This window comes from Brachionichthys hirsutus, chromosome 7 (assembly GCF_040956055.1).
Source record: "Brachionichthys hirsutus isolate HB-005 chromosome 7, CSIRO-AGI_Bhir_v1, whole genome shotgun sequence".
Taxonomy (NCBI): domain Eukaryota; kingdom Metazoa; phylum Chordata; class Actinopteri; order Lophiiformes; family Brachionichthyidae; genus Brachionichthys; species Brachionichthys hirsutus.
The window spans coordinates 10,929,442-10,941,653 of record NC_090903.1 but is presented as its reverse complement, the minus strand read 5'-3'; the positions used below and the strand labels follow the sequence as shown (position 1 = coordinate 10,941,653).

The 12,212-nt window shown below is 42.8% G+C and overlaps 2 protein-coding genes across 2 annotated transcripts in view; both read left to right on the top strand.

Moving 5' to 3' along the window:
- Positions 1-212: 212 nt before the first annotated feature.
- On the top strand, positions 213-2,063 carry chrm3a (cholinergic receptor, muscarinic 3a). The gene has a single exon (XM_068741786.1). It carries the CDS (start codon positions 213-215, stop codon positions 2,061-2,063), a length of 1,851 nt encoding a protein of 616 aa, XP_068597887.1.
- A 4,187-nt stretch (positions 2,064-6,250) lies between these two features.
- Positions 6,251-12,212, top strand: part of fmn2a (formin 2a) — a 28,509-nt gene continuing 22,547 nt past the window's right edge. Inside the window, exons 1-3 of the mRNA XM_068741785.1 lie at positions 6,251-8,291; positions 9,042-9,199; positions 11,890-12,030. Of these exons, the coding sequence (XP_068597886.1) occupies positions 6,251-8,291; positions 9,042-9,199; positions 11,890-12,030 (2,340 nt within the window). The remainder of the gene's footprint in view (positions 8,292-9,041; positions 9,200-11,889; positions 12,031-12,212) is intronic.

Sequence of the window (12,212 nt, the reverse complement as noted above, 5' to 3'; positions counted from 1 at the left end):
AAACAGGATTGCCATGTTAAGCCTACATCTTTTCCTACACTTTGCTAAAATAGGTTTCCAGCCTCGCCTATTGCTTAGGAATAGGCATGTATACAACTAATGTGTCTTCTCTCATTTCTTTTTCCATCACTCTACCCTTTCTTCCATCTGTCCATCCTTCCTCTCTATCTTCCCTTTCTGTCTCTGTCTTCAGAATATGCCAGGACATAACGATGAGCTCAAACAGCACACACCCTGGTTTCTTCTCGACAACCAACACATCAACCCCGGCAACCGGCGCCTACTCACAGTCCAATACTATCAGCACCTCTCAATTACACAGTGGAACTAGTACATTGGCCCCTGATCCTTTTGGTGGTCATCCTGTGTGGCAGGTTGTTCTCATTTGCTTGCTCACAAGCATGCTGTCCCTGGTCACCATCATCGGGAACATGCTGGTAGTGATTTCTTTCAAAGTTAATCGCCAACTAAAAACAGTCAATAACTATTTCCTTCTGAGCCTGGCTGTGGCTGACCTCATCATAGGGGTCATTTCCATGAACCTCTACACAACTTACCTTGTAATGAACTATTGGGCCATGGGCAACTGGGCCTGCGATATGTGGCTTACTATTGACTATGTGGCCAGCAATGCATCCGTTATGAATTTACTGGTCATCAGCTTTGACCGCTACTTTTCAATCACCAGGCCTTTGACATACCGTGCCAAACGCACCACAAAACGAGCCGGGCTTATGATCGGACTAGCGTGGTTTGTTTCTCTTGTTCTGTGGGCTCCAGCCATCCTGCTTTGGCAGTATTTTGAGGGTAAAAGGACAGTGCCTTCAGACCAATGCTACATTCAGTTCCTCTCTCAGCCCATCATAACCTTCTGCACAGCCATGGCGGCTTTCTATCTGCCTGTGACAATAATGAGCGTTCTTTACTGGCGCATTTATAAAGAGACCCAGAACCGTTCTAAGGAGTTAGCTGGGCTGCAGGGTTCGGGAGGTCACGGTGCAATAGGGGGAAGAAGTGGGAATGGCACCAGTAATAAAGCTCGTTTTGTCTATCACACCGGAAGTTCTCGGAGTTGCAGTAGCTATGAGATGAGCAGGTTGTCCAAGCGAAAGAACACTTGTCAAGAGCTCATTGGCCGCTTGCACTGCTGGCCTGGGGTTCCCTCTTGGAAGCCTGGTAGTACTCGACAAGGGGAGCGTGATCCAGACCAAAGCAGCAGTGACAGCTGGAACAACAATGATGCTCCAGTCTCATTGGACCGCTCTGGGTCATCAGAAGAGGAAGATTGTGGAGGCCAAGAAATGATTTCTCAGAGTCATGCTATTTTCTCCATTGTACTCAGCTTGCCAGGAATAAAGGCTGCCGTTAAGTCCCAAATTGACTCATCCGAAGATCTAGATGCAGTGTCAGAGGAGGATCCCCTCAGGGGAGCAGAGCATACCAGAGATAGCCTCTCAACGCTCACGACCAACACCACTGCCACCACTACACCTGATGGAGCAAACAGCTACCAAGATTTCAGCTCACACAAGATTCAATCCATGCCCACCATCCCGGCTATCTCCAATGAACGCTCTCTGGATCCTTCCCCCTCAGCTGCGACTACTCCCAGCAACAATGATGCCACCAGCACCACCGTAAAATCCCCGTCTGTTCCTTTGTCCTTTAAAGAGGCAGCTCTGGCTACGCGTTTTGCAGCCCGAGCTCGGACTCAGATCACCAAGAGGAAGCGCATGTCCTTAGTGAAGGAGAAGAAGGCTGCTCAAACTCTCAGTGCAATCCTCTTTGCTTTCATCATCACATGGACCCCTTACAATATCATGGTGTTGCTCAATACCTTCTGTAAAGTCTGCGTCCCAGAGACGCTGTGGGCAGTAGGCTACTGGCTGTGCTATGTCAACAGTACAGTAAACCCCATGTGCTATGCCCTGTGCAACAAGACTTTCCGTACAACCTTTAAGATGATACTGTTGTGCCAGTGGGATCAGAAAAAAAAGCGGAAGCAACAGCTCCAGCAGCGGTCGGTGGTCTTCCACAGGAGGATTCCCAGGGAGTCCACATAAAGGACGGGACATTTTGGTGGGTTATAAAAGAAAAGAAATAATTTAGCATAGGACAGAGAGAAGATGAAAGTGTCCATGTAGTTGTTTCTTATAACTGAATTTGCTGAGAGATCCGTACTGTGTTTCTCTGATGTCAAGCACAGCAATATATTGTGGTCTTCAAGGCAAATGTTTGTGTCGGTGCATTCATTCAAAAAAAGTTTGTTTGCATAAAGAGAATGTAAAAGGTAAGGTCCAGCGATAAAGACATTCCTCTGTCCTTTAAGAACTGTTTACCATTTCACACTAGCACTGAGAGAAAGTGAACTGCGTGGGAAATTGTTGAAAAGGGCTTTAAAATGCATTGCAGGTGAATTATTGAAGTGCAATTGAGATAAGGTAAAGGACATTTCATATCATTGCTCTCTGTGGGTAGCTAGAACTGCAATGTTCAGAGTGGTTTTGCATTTCATACAAATTTATATATACAGTATATATATGTAACAAATCACTGAAAGTAAAAGACAAGTACTTTTTTGTGTGTGTTCACAGACTTCTACGTTGTCCTGCCATCCTCTTGACTGGCATGCGTTTTTATCAGAATGTCTGTAAATTGCTTTTCCACATGGGTAAAGTTTTCTTATGTGTGATGAAATATTAAAAGGTTCGCTTGTGTCCTTATTTTCGGTCAACAGAGAGATGTTTTTGTCACATCCGTATTTGGTTTTCTTGATATTCCTGAGATGTTGAGCCAGTCTGAAAAATGATTCTTCTGATGAACTGAGTTGTGAATATTTTGTGTGGCGCCACAGTTAGCGAACTGCTGTTGTGTTTATTGTGACTGTTGTGGTTTTTATGGTGGACACAATAAAGTAGTGTTTCATGTACTTTAAGTTCTACGGCAAGAGTTGTGACTATACAATGATGATATTATGTTTGTGTACCTTTGGTATTTCTGACTTGATGCACAATGATTGATTGTAAACACAAAAATTTTGATTTCTTGATATATTTATGTACATATACATGTATATATACATGTGTGTATATACATGTGTGTGTGTATATATATATATATATGCTCTGATTTTCAGCTTCTTTTACATTTCTATAAAATGAGACATCCAGTGAGCTCTTTGCAAAAGGCCTCTCTTATTTCATATAGCAGCGCAATGGCGACCTCTAGTGGCTTGAGACATGTCGTCCGGGCTGTGTCACCATTTTCCAACAAAATTTAATTTTGGGGTACAAATGCAGAATATAGTTGAAAGTAAAACATTTAAACTTTCCATTATAGCACTATATTTCTAATTTAATTAATTTCATTAGTGATGGTTGACATTATCATTGTCATTATTAAATATATTAATTAATAAAACATTAAAGATAATTACTTTAAAGATATAATCAATAACTATCTTGGTCTAGAGTTCTTTTTTATTGTTTGTTTCTAGCAATAGTGGGCAAGCACCACAGACCAAATCATCATTAAGACATCATTTTTAGACTTTTATTTTTATTTTTTGTTAAAGATAATTCACATTACATTATACAATTTTTAAATCGTTTGTTTTTACCTTGTTGCTGCAACCAATGCCTTGCTCAAAAGGTTTTGAAATTAAAGAATGAACTGTAATATGACAGCTGTTTTACTTAGGAGGATTGGATTATGGGAAACAGTGTTGTATGCAATGGCTATACAAGATGCTATAACTTATGTGCTGTTTGCAAAAGAGATGTAAAATATCCCATGCCTGTCATTGGTGGATATTTTGTCTGCTTTCAACGTGATGTGCACCAGTGTAATCTAATTTTCAGAATTTTGTATTTTAAATATTGGGAATGTAAACTACCAAAAACATTTTGTAACATTTTAAATATGCCAATCATACTCATATTTTAACTCAATAAACACAAATATTTGGACAGACATGTGTGTGTGTTTGTGTGTGTGTGTGTGTGTGGGTGTGAGTGTGCGAGTGTGAGAGAGAGAACCAGTAGTGGGTGGGCCTCTGCTTTGAGTGATAGACAGAGAAAGGAGAAGGGCAGAAGTGGGTGACAGATGGTAGATAGATGAGAGGTAGGAAGGAAACAAACGCAATAATAATACAGCTACTATTACATTAAAAAAATATTGCAATTTCTAGTATTATAATAATTACTACAACAACAATAACACTAATAATGATAATGAAGATTATGATAATGGTGATGTCAGTGGATGTCAGCCATCATCCCAGCAGCAGTTCTAATCAGTCCATGGTGATCTGTGGAATTACACAGCAGGGAAGAAGTCAAGTTAGTAACATGAATGAATGAGGTGTGTGTGTTTGTTTTATCTGTGGTGTACACCTTATAAGTCCTTTCTTTGATTTATTAATGATTTCCCAGGGTTGGTTAACCATGATTTGTATCTTTTTTTTACATTGTCTGGAGAGTTTACAAGATTCTTTATTGTCATTATGCTAACATAACAAAATTGTGTGAAGGCCCACGGCTTAAGGCACACATAGCCGTGGGCCTTCACGTGATTTTGTTATGTTAGCATAATAACAATGACAATGACATGGTTTGTATGTTATCATATATTAGAGAGCTGCACCTATCTGTCTGTTGATTCAACATTTACAATAATCTTCTGTCTGTCTTTTGTTGACGTGTAAAAGGTGGCAGTTTTTTTGTTTTTGTTTTTTAAGTGTCTTCAGAACATGTGAGACGGTGGCGGTGGGTTCTTTGGTTTCACTTAATTTGATTGCTGCACCGTCACAGCATTAGCTTTAGATAACAGCGGGTTTTGGACGGCTACTCGGCTCTGTTTGCTCCTATGAAGTTAGTGGAGGCGGTCCCAGACGGTGCTAATGGGAGATGGTTACAGAGACAAGACATGTGATGAGGACAACTCCAGCTTCATGTGACCCGTGGCTCATGAGCAGAGACAAACACACATTTGTGTTGCTTTCGTCAGACAGCGCTGGTCTGGAGCGAATACTCCGCTCAGGCAAGTGGGCTTTCATTTATTAATCTCATAAATGTAATCATTATACATCGACAAATGATGCAATTTTGACTCATTTCAAATTGTTTGTGTAATCTGTTCAGGAAGAAGCTTTTTTTTAAGTTTAATGTGTTAGGACAAAAGTAAAGTCGAATTTTTTATCTGACAATTTCTGAAATCAGAAGTCATTTTTATTAATTCCTGTGTAATATCTCACAAACTTTATTCGAATTAGCACTTTAAGACACTTAAATGCAATGACATGAAATGGCTACCCTTTGGTTTTACCACACCCATAAACTGAATCCATCCGCGGGCTTTCCTTGATGCAGGCCCTGCTCAGTACACAAAGTTAAAGAAATGTTTTATTAAGAGAATAAGAGTAGCTGTAAATAAATACATCACAATACTGCAATAAAACTGAATCACCTGTTGACATTTAATTAGTAAACAACAGTTTAACCAGGTCATAAAACAAGCACCGGGTATCGTCTTTTTGCCACAAAAAGCAACACAGTTAGATTTGAGTTAATGCTCACTGCGTAATCATATTTGGGCAGATTTTCATTATGAATTAGGCCGAAGATGAATTCCTTTATTAATTAATACTTGATTAGATTTATAATTTGTAAGAAAATACATTTAAATGGTTGCTTGTGGTTATCAGCTGTTGCATAGAAGATGACAAAACCAGAAAATGTGTTCAGAAATCTTAATCCATCCTTTTCCTGAAACTAGTGCTGAAAATAAAGACATTTATGAGTATTTGACACATCAATTCTAAAATTTTAAGCTAAATAATAAATGGAAATTATAGCAAAAGGTAGTCAAAGTGAGAGAATCACTATGTACCTCCACAATGGCTAGAATATTTGGAAGCGGTTGATCAAATTTTTTAATGATATCCTTTGTATATTTCTAAATGCATATGCCAAAATGATGAAAGCTGCACTTTACAATGCTAAAGATTCCTTCAAAAAAAACATCCTGCATCCTGATTATCACCTAAATGTAACCTCCTCTAGGATAAGCTACGCAAAAGGTGGAAGCAAAAATATGCTAGAACCGGAGATTTCTCAGGTCAACCTTATGTACGACTTTACCGCCAAGAGTTTGCTATTGTGAAGCTAAGCTAAAATTAATCGGTTTGACTTCTTCCTTTTCTTCAGTCTCTCTAATCGCCTGCCCTCTGGGTGAAGCTTCATTGATCAGGATGCAGACTATTAAAACTGTGGAGACTCAAGTGCCCTTTCTGAAAGAGAGCTTCTTCACTGCTGCTTTCAAAGGCAGGAGGAAAAGCAGCGTTACCAATATCCTGCGTAAACAACAGCACTCGCTCTTTAGCCAACAACACCAGCAACAGCAATCCATTGCAGAGCAGCAGCAGCAGCCTCCTAAGTTATTTCTTTCCCCATCGGTTGAAAATGGACGAGGTCAGCGCAATCCGGAGCATCAGCGCCGTGCCCGCTCCAACAGCAGTCCATTATGCAAGACAGCAGAGCACGTAAGAGCAGATGGGCACGAAAAGGAGGGGCAAAAAGAGAGGAAGAATCATAGAGTCACAGAGGCTGTGAAGAAGGGTGGGGGCGAACGAGGAGCGAGTGGTAGCGAGCACGAGGCTGTCGGTGCCAGTCGCCTCCTCCTTTCAGCATCAGCAGAGCGGAGGGAGGCGGCATTATTCTCAAAGCTCCCTTTAACTGTAGAGGGCAGACGGCAGGAATCAGGCAACTCCAACCGGGCTTTGTCCATCAGATGTCCGGCAGCATCACAGGCGGAAGCCCAGTGTGCCCGGACTCGACCACAGCAGCATGGCCTGCTAGCAAAGGGTGCCCGCCTGCTCCGGAACATGGGGAACCAGGAAGCAAAACAGAAGAAAGCAGCAGCACCAGGGCATGTCTCCCGCGATGGTGATGCTGATGAGAGGCAAGAGGACAAAAAATCCAAGACTAAGAAGTCCAACAATAAGATAAGTAAAGCAGCAGGAGAAAGTAGCGATAAGAAGAAATCTAAGTCGGAATCAAAGGGTTCCGTGTTTTCCGGGATGAGGATCAGGAAGAGTTTATCAAAGGCAAAAGGGCTGTCGAAGGATGGCATGTTGGATGATGGGAGGTCAAAACACCTCAGCAATGTGAGGCACGAGCCTGCTGATGAGACAGATATGCTATCAGATGGTGAGGGGAATCTAAGCTGCTTGAGTGCAGATGATCACCAAACTACGGTGGACGAGATACAACGGAAGACAAGTTCGGAGTCAGACGCTGACCTCGACAGTTTTCACTCGGCAGCCGCTGAAAATGAAGACCTGCTTTATGACATCCAACAAGCCATGAGGAAGCGGTATGTGGTCAGTAACAGGGTCCTGCTGGATGGCCACTCGTCTGAAGGGTCAACCTCTGAGAAGAGCAAGGCCACAGAGCTGTTAAATGTGGATAGGGATGTTTTCTCTCCTCCCACTGATGGTGAATGTGCCCTTCAAGATGTAAGCGGGGAGATCCAACGTGTCGCTCCCTTCTCAAGAAATGCATCTGGGCCAGTGTCCCCGAGTGGCAGTGGCCCATCATCGTCCGGCCCAGACACAGAGAGAAGCAGTGTCAGCACCTTCCCAAACACTAACAGTACGTATAGCTTCCCTGAAACTACAACTCCCACCACCTCGTATGAAAGTGCTGAAGAGCCTCGGGATGACCTGGAGAGCCCAGTTCTCCACCCACTGCTGAGCCAAAACACATGTGTGCCATGTGTCAATCTGGAGCCCGTGTTCTCAGGGACAGGGCCGATGGGTTCTCACAAGAGTGTGAGCAGCATGGACCTGTCCACAGAGACAGAGGAGGAAACTGGGAAGCAGGACTTCCTGTCCCTGAAGAGGCGGAAGAGCAGTTTGTCCTCCACTTCCAGCAGGACGTTCTCCCGTTCCCCTTCCACTGTTAAACTGTATCCTCCCATCAACCCTTCCTATGTTAAGACCACCACCAGGCAGCTCAGTTCCCCAGTTGGCTCCCCCATTGCCAGTCCAAATGCGCTAAGAAAAACTGTCTCTTCAGTAGAACGTAGTGGAGGTAGGGGGTTTAGGAGGCCCAAGAAGAGGTCCTGCTCCATTACTGGTCCCATCAGTGTGTCTGCAGACTGGAATACAGAGGAGTATGCACAAGAGAAGGAATGCGGAGGCGGGGCCTACTGGACACTGGGATCCCGGAGAACGCAGCATGCAAGTCAAATCTCCTCTACCTCTGCGCCCTGTCCTGATGTCTTCTCTGGTGAGTTGTTCACAAATTAGCCACCTGCTGCCCCGCAGCTCAGTCAGACACATATATGAAGTGCTGAAATGAATATTAAACATTTGATGCAGACATGGTGTGGGATTAATTCTAATATATGGAAAATACCCTCTAAAATACCCCCCCCCCCCGGTCTTGGCTGTCACTGCACTGGTGACCATGTTACTCACATCAGGCCTTTGAAGCAGCATTCAACAGCTGCTTTCACAGAATGACATCACTAGACTTTCTGAACAAACACAGTTGTGCATTCCTTTGGGCTCTGCATCCTTATTTTATGTCACAAATGTTTTCTAATCCTGCATGATTGCTTCTGCTCTTGCTGTTCACAAGAAACAGGACCCCTCTTTTATTTAAGATCCAGACTTGCTCATGGAAGTTTAGAATTAATCCCACCTACCAAGACACTGTAATCATAAGGGAATGTTTTGAGTATAATTACAAGAACGCTAAACTATTTGGAGACGGATGCTATTAGATGCGCCAGCTGCTTGTGTCTGAAATATATTTAGTTTATGTTAATTATTTTCACTGCATAATTAACACCATATCTTCTGTCACCCACATCTAAAATAGTGTGAATCAAGTGTTTCATTATCACGTCTGAAACTTAATTCTTGGTTATAATATCACAGGGTATCTAAAATTAGTTGCACAGAGTCAAGCTCTCCATCTCAGAAAGGGGGAAATGCAGCTTTGTACTCCCAGGCCTTTCCTTTCTGGTGTTAGGTGGCACTCTGTTGGACTGGCTGCCTAAGCATGCAAACGATGGCTCTACAGAAGAGGACGCGAAAGAACTGTGCCACAGAATGCTGTTCCAGGGTCTGCTGCAGCCCTTCGGCGACAGCCTCACAGACGTCCATGGCCCTGTGTCGGCAGCCTTTCATGTAAGCCCTCTGTCTTGTTTTACAAAAAAGTCCTGACATGAGCTGACTTGGAGGTTCAGCCTAAAACAGAAATGGCTTTACAGTGTCTTTACGCTCACAGTGCCAGCAGATTGCAGGGCTGTGTGGGTGACTTTATGAAACAGCAGGGATTTGGAACAAATTTTAGTTTTTAATTTCACATTTTAGGAGGCACTAACTGTTGCGAGATAACTCACACTTTGATTCAACTTACCAAGCTATGATTTTTTTATTGACTAATGCAAAGAGATTTGCTGTCGCCACTTAATGTTTTAATCGTGTCGAGTCAAGCAAAGGCTTATTCAATCCGTTTTTCTTTGTTTGTTACTGCATTGATGTGACTCATTCCAGAGACGTTTAATTATGTGAAGAGCAGTGGACCATGTAGCCTGAGCCGAGTGGTTCTAAGCATCTGCATTATTATCCAGATGTTATATCATTATGTGATCCCAGATGGAAATAAAGTTGTGGGCTTCCTCCTTTAAAAATACAAATAAGTGAAAAATATTTGTATGTAGGATAATTCTAACCGGGTTAAGGGTTGTATATACTCTTGAGAAGCCTACATTGGATGGTTGTGGTAATGCCACATTTCATTAACACGACACATGAAAACGCTTTCATACTTTCTTATCTAGGCCAGAATTGCAGTACCGGAAGTAAAAGGGAGGGAAAGGCTGTGTGGTACTGTATGAGCTCGACTTGATGCTTACATATTGTGTCACCCCATTTCAAAGGGTTGAAGTGAGAAGAGCTCCAATCAGAATAACAGCAGTTCAGCAGGGATTTACTGTTTGGAGACTCACTGCAGTAGGTTGATTTTGACAGTCTGAATCTCTTTGTTCTGCAAGCAGATGAAAGAACAAGAAGAATGCAAACCTCCATGGTGGAGATAATGACTATGTACTATTTATGCTACAGTTCGGCATCAGTCTTGACTCCATGCTGGATCCACCCTCAAATTTAAGACAGGGCCATCTTCATTTTTAGCATCAACGGCTGACGTATTAACTCACAACACTGAGCATTTTGTCTTTCAGATTTGCTCAAATATGCAGAATGACATCCTGAGACACCATGCATGTTCAGGCATTTCCTCACATGGCTGGGTTAATGGCAGTCCCTCTGTCGCACACACACACACACATCTGTTCCTTTGTGGCCCATCTGTTGACCATGTTATGTAACAGCTCCACGTGCCTTGGGCTCAGGCTGTTCTACCCGAGCAAAAAGGATCGCCATGACAGGAATGGGCTCCTTCCCCATGCGCCTGCGCCTCCTCCGTTTCTTTTTTCTCCTCACTTTCTGTCTGCTTTAATCCAGAGCTTGTCCTGAAGCACTGCATTACTTAACTTCAGCAAGAGCAACCTTTTCTGTTGCCAATGAGCATACAGGTCACATCAGCGCTTTCTATCTTGCAGCTAATCTCCCTTTTAAAATAAATCAAATTATTTTTTCTACAACCTTTTTATCTTAATCCATTTAATATCTCACTTGCATGTTCTTTTTCCTTTTACGGTTACATTCCTACTTACTACATCACCTCTATCTTTTATTTCTATCATGGGCTCGTCTATTTTTCCTCCGCTTTACCAGCTAAATATGGTTATCTTATTTTATCACTACGCTGTAATACAGTGGAAAAAATGTACGAGTGGTTCGTTTTCATGCCGTCTGAAATGAAATAGCCCTTGAGCACAATTAAGTGCAAATATAGTGTTCAAGATAAACGAGTATGTGGAACTCTGTATAAATCCACTTTTATCCCTTGTTAGACTTTGCTAGCTATTGCTGAGTGGATTAATACTAATGAGGAGCATAGGCATGCATCAGTCTGACATGTTTTGCAAGAATTGGCTGACGGGCTTGTCTGAGAGTGAAAGCAGATGTGGCATTTGTGCTCACCTGTACGCATACGTGAGGTCTTTGCACAAAGTGCAGCTGGGGGTTGCCTGACAACGTTACAGTTCCATCTGGCATTTACGCGTGACGACTGAGTCCATCATATTAAGGAGTCTCTCTTTTGCTGCCTTGAGCTGGATTAATGCAGCGGCTACAACACCCGCGCTTCAACTATGCTATGGCTCACTGCTGGGGCCATCTGCTTTGCATGCTCGGGTTAGTCATGATCAACAGAAATTCACTCCAGAGTCAGTGTCTGGTATTTGAAAAGTGAATTTGTAAAATGAAAAGCAGTGTGACAAATAGACAGAATGCAGAGCTCTGCTAAAGGCAGCTTAGGTTCCCCGTGAGCTTTCTCTTGTAAAACTCACTTTTTTAAGGGAATGTGTTTCATCTTTTTGTGGAACATGTTCCTTTTCTATGCAACATCTGTAATGGAGCTAACCTCCACAGGATCCTGTCCCCTATCCTGGTAATAGAACCACAGAACATTGTATCAGGGTCTGTGATGGTATGGATCACCACCCAGATTTAATGGATTGTGACTTGTTTTTATCGCTACAAAAATCTCATAAACGTTTTAAATAACGCTGTTTAAAGTTAGACAAACCGACACTAGTGGAAACATAACCTCCTTAGTGGCGGAGTGGAGCTTTCCTTTCATCTGTGTGCAGAGTGGCATAGTGGGGCAGTGGGAGCCGCTATTGCCTCAGGGACCCGGTTGCTTGTTCAGCCCATTCGTTTACACTGTTTTGTTTTGCCTCATGAAGGAGCATCAGCTATACACATGGGCCCCTGTCGGCCGGCCCCTGTCTTCTCACCTGTGGGAACCCCATGAACAAAATACACGTGGAGCACATTGTTTTAGCTCTCCTCCTCATCAATCATCACCAGGAATTCTACACCTTCAGGTTTGTTCCATCCTCTCCGTCTCTTAAATGTTGTTAGTTGTAATCCTTTCTTTGTCCACCAGAGGACAGGCTTGTCATGAAAGACTTGCACAGTGAAACGTCCTGTTACTGAGTTAAATTTGGAAGGCGACATTGGCTAAAGGTTCTCCTGAAGATTCAACAGTGTGGCCACATCTGAGAAC

Coding starts and splice junctions, on each gene's coding strand:
- chrm3a (XM_068741786.1), top strand. CDS start 213: ATGAGCTCAAACAGCACACACCCTGGTTTCTTCTCGACAACCAACACA.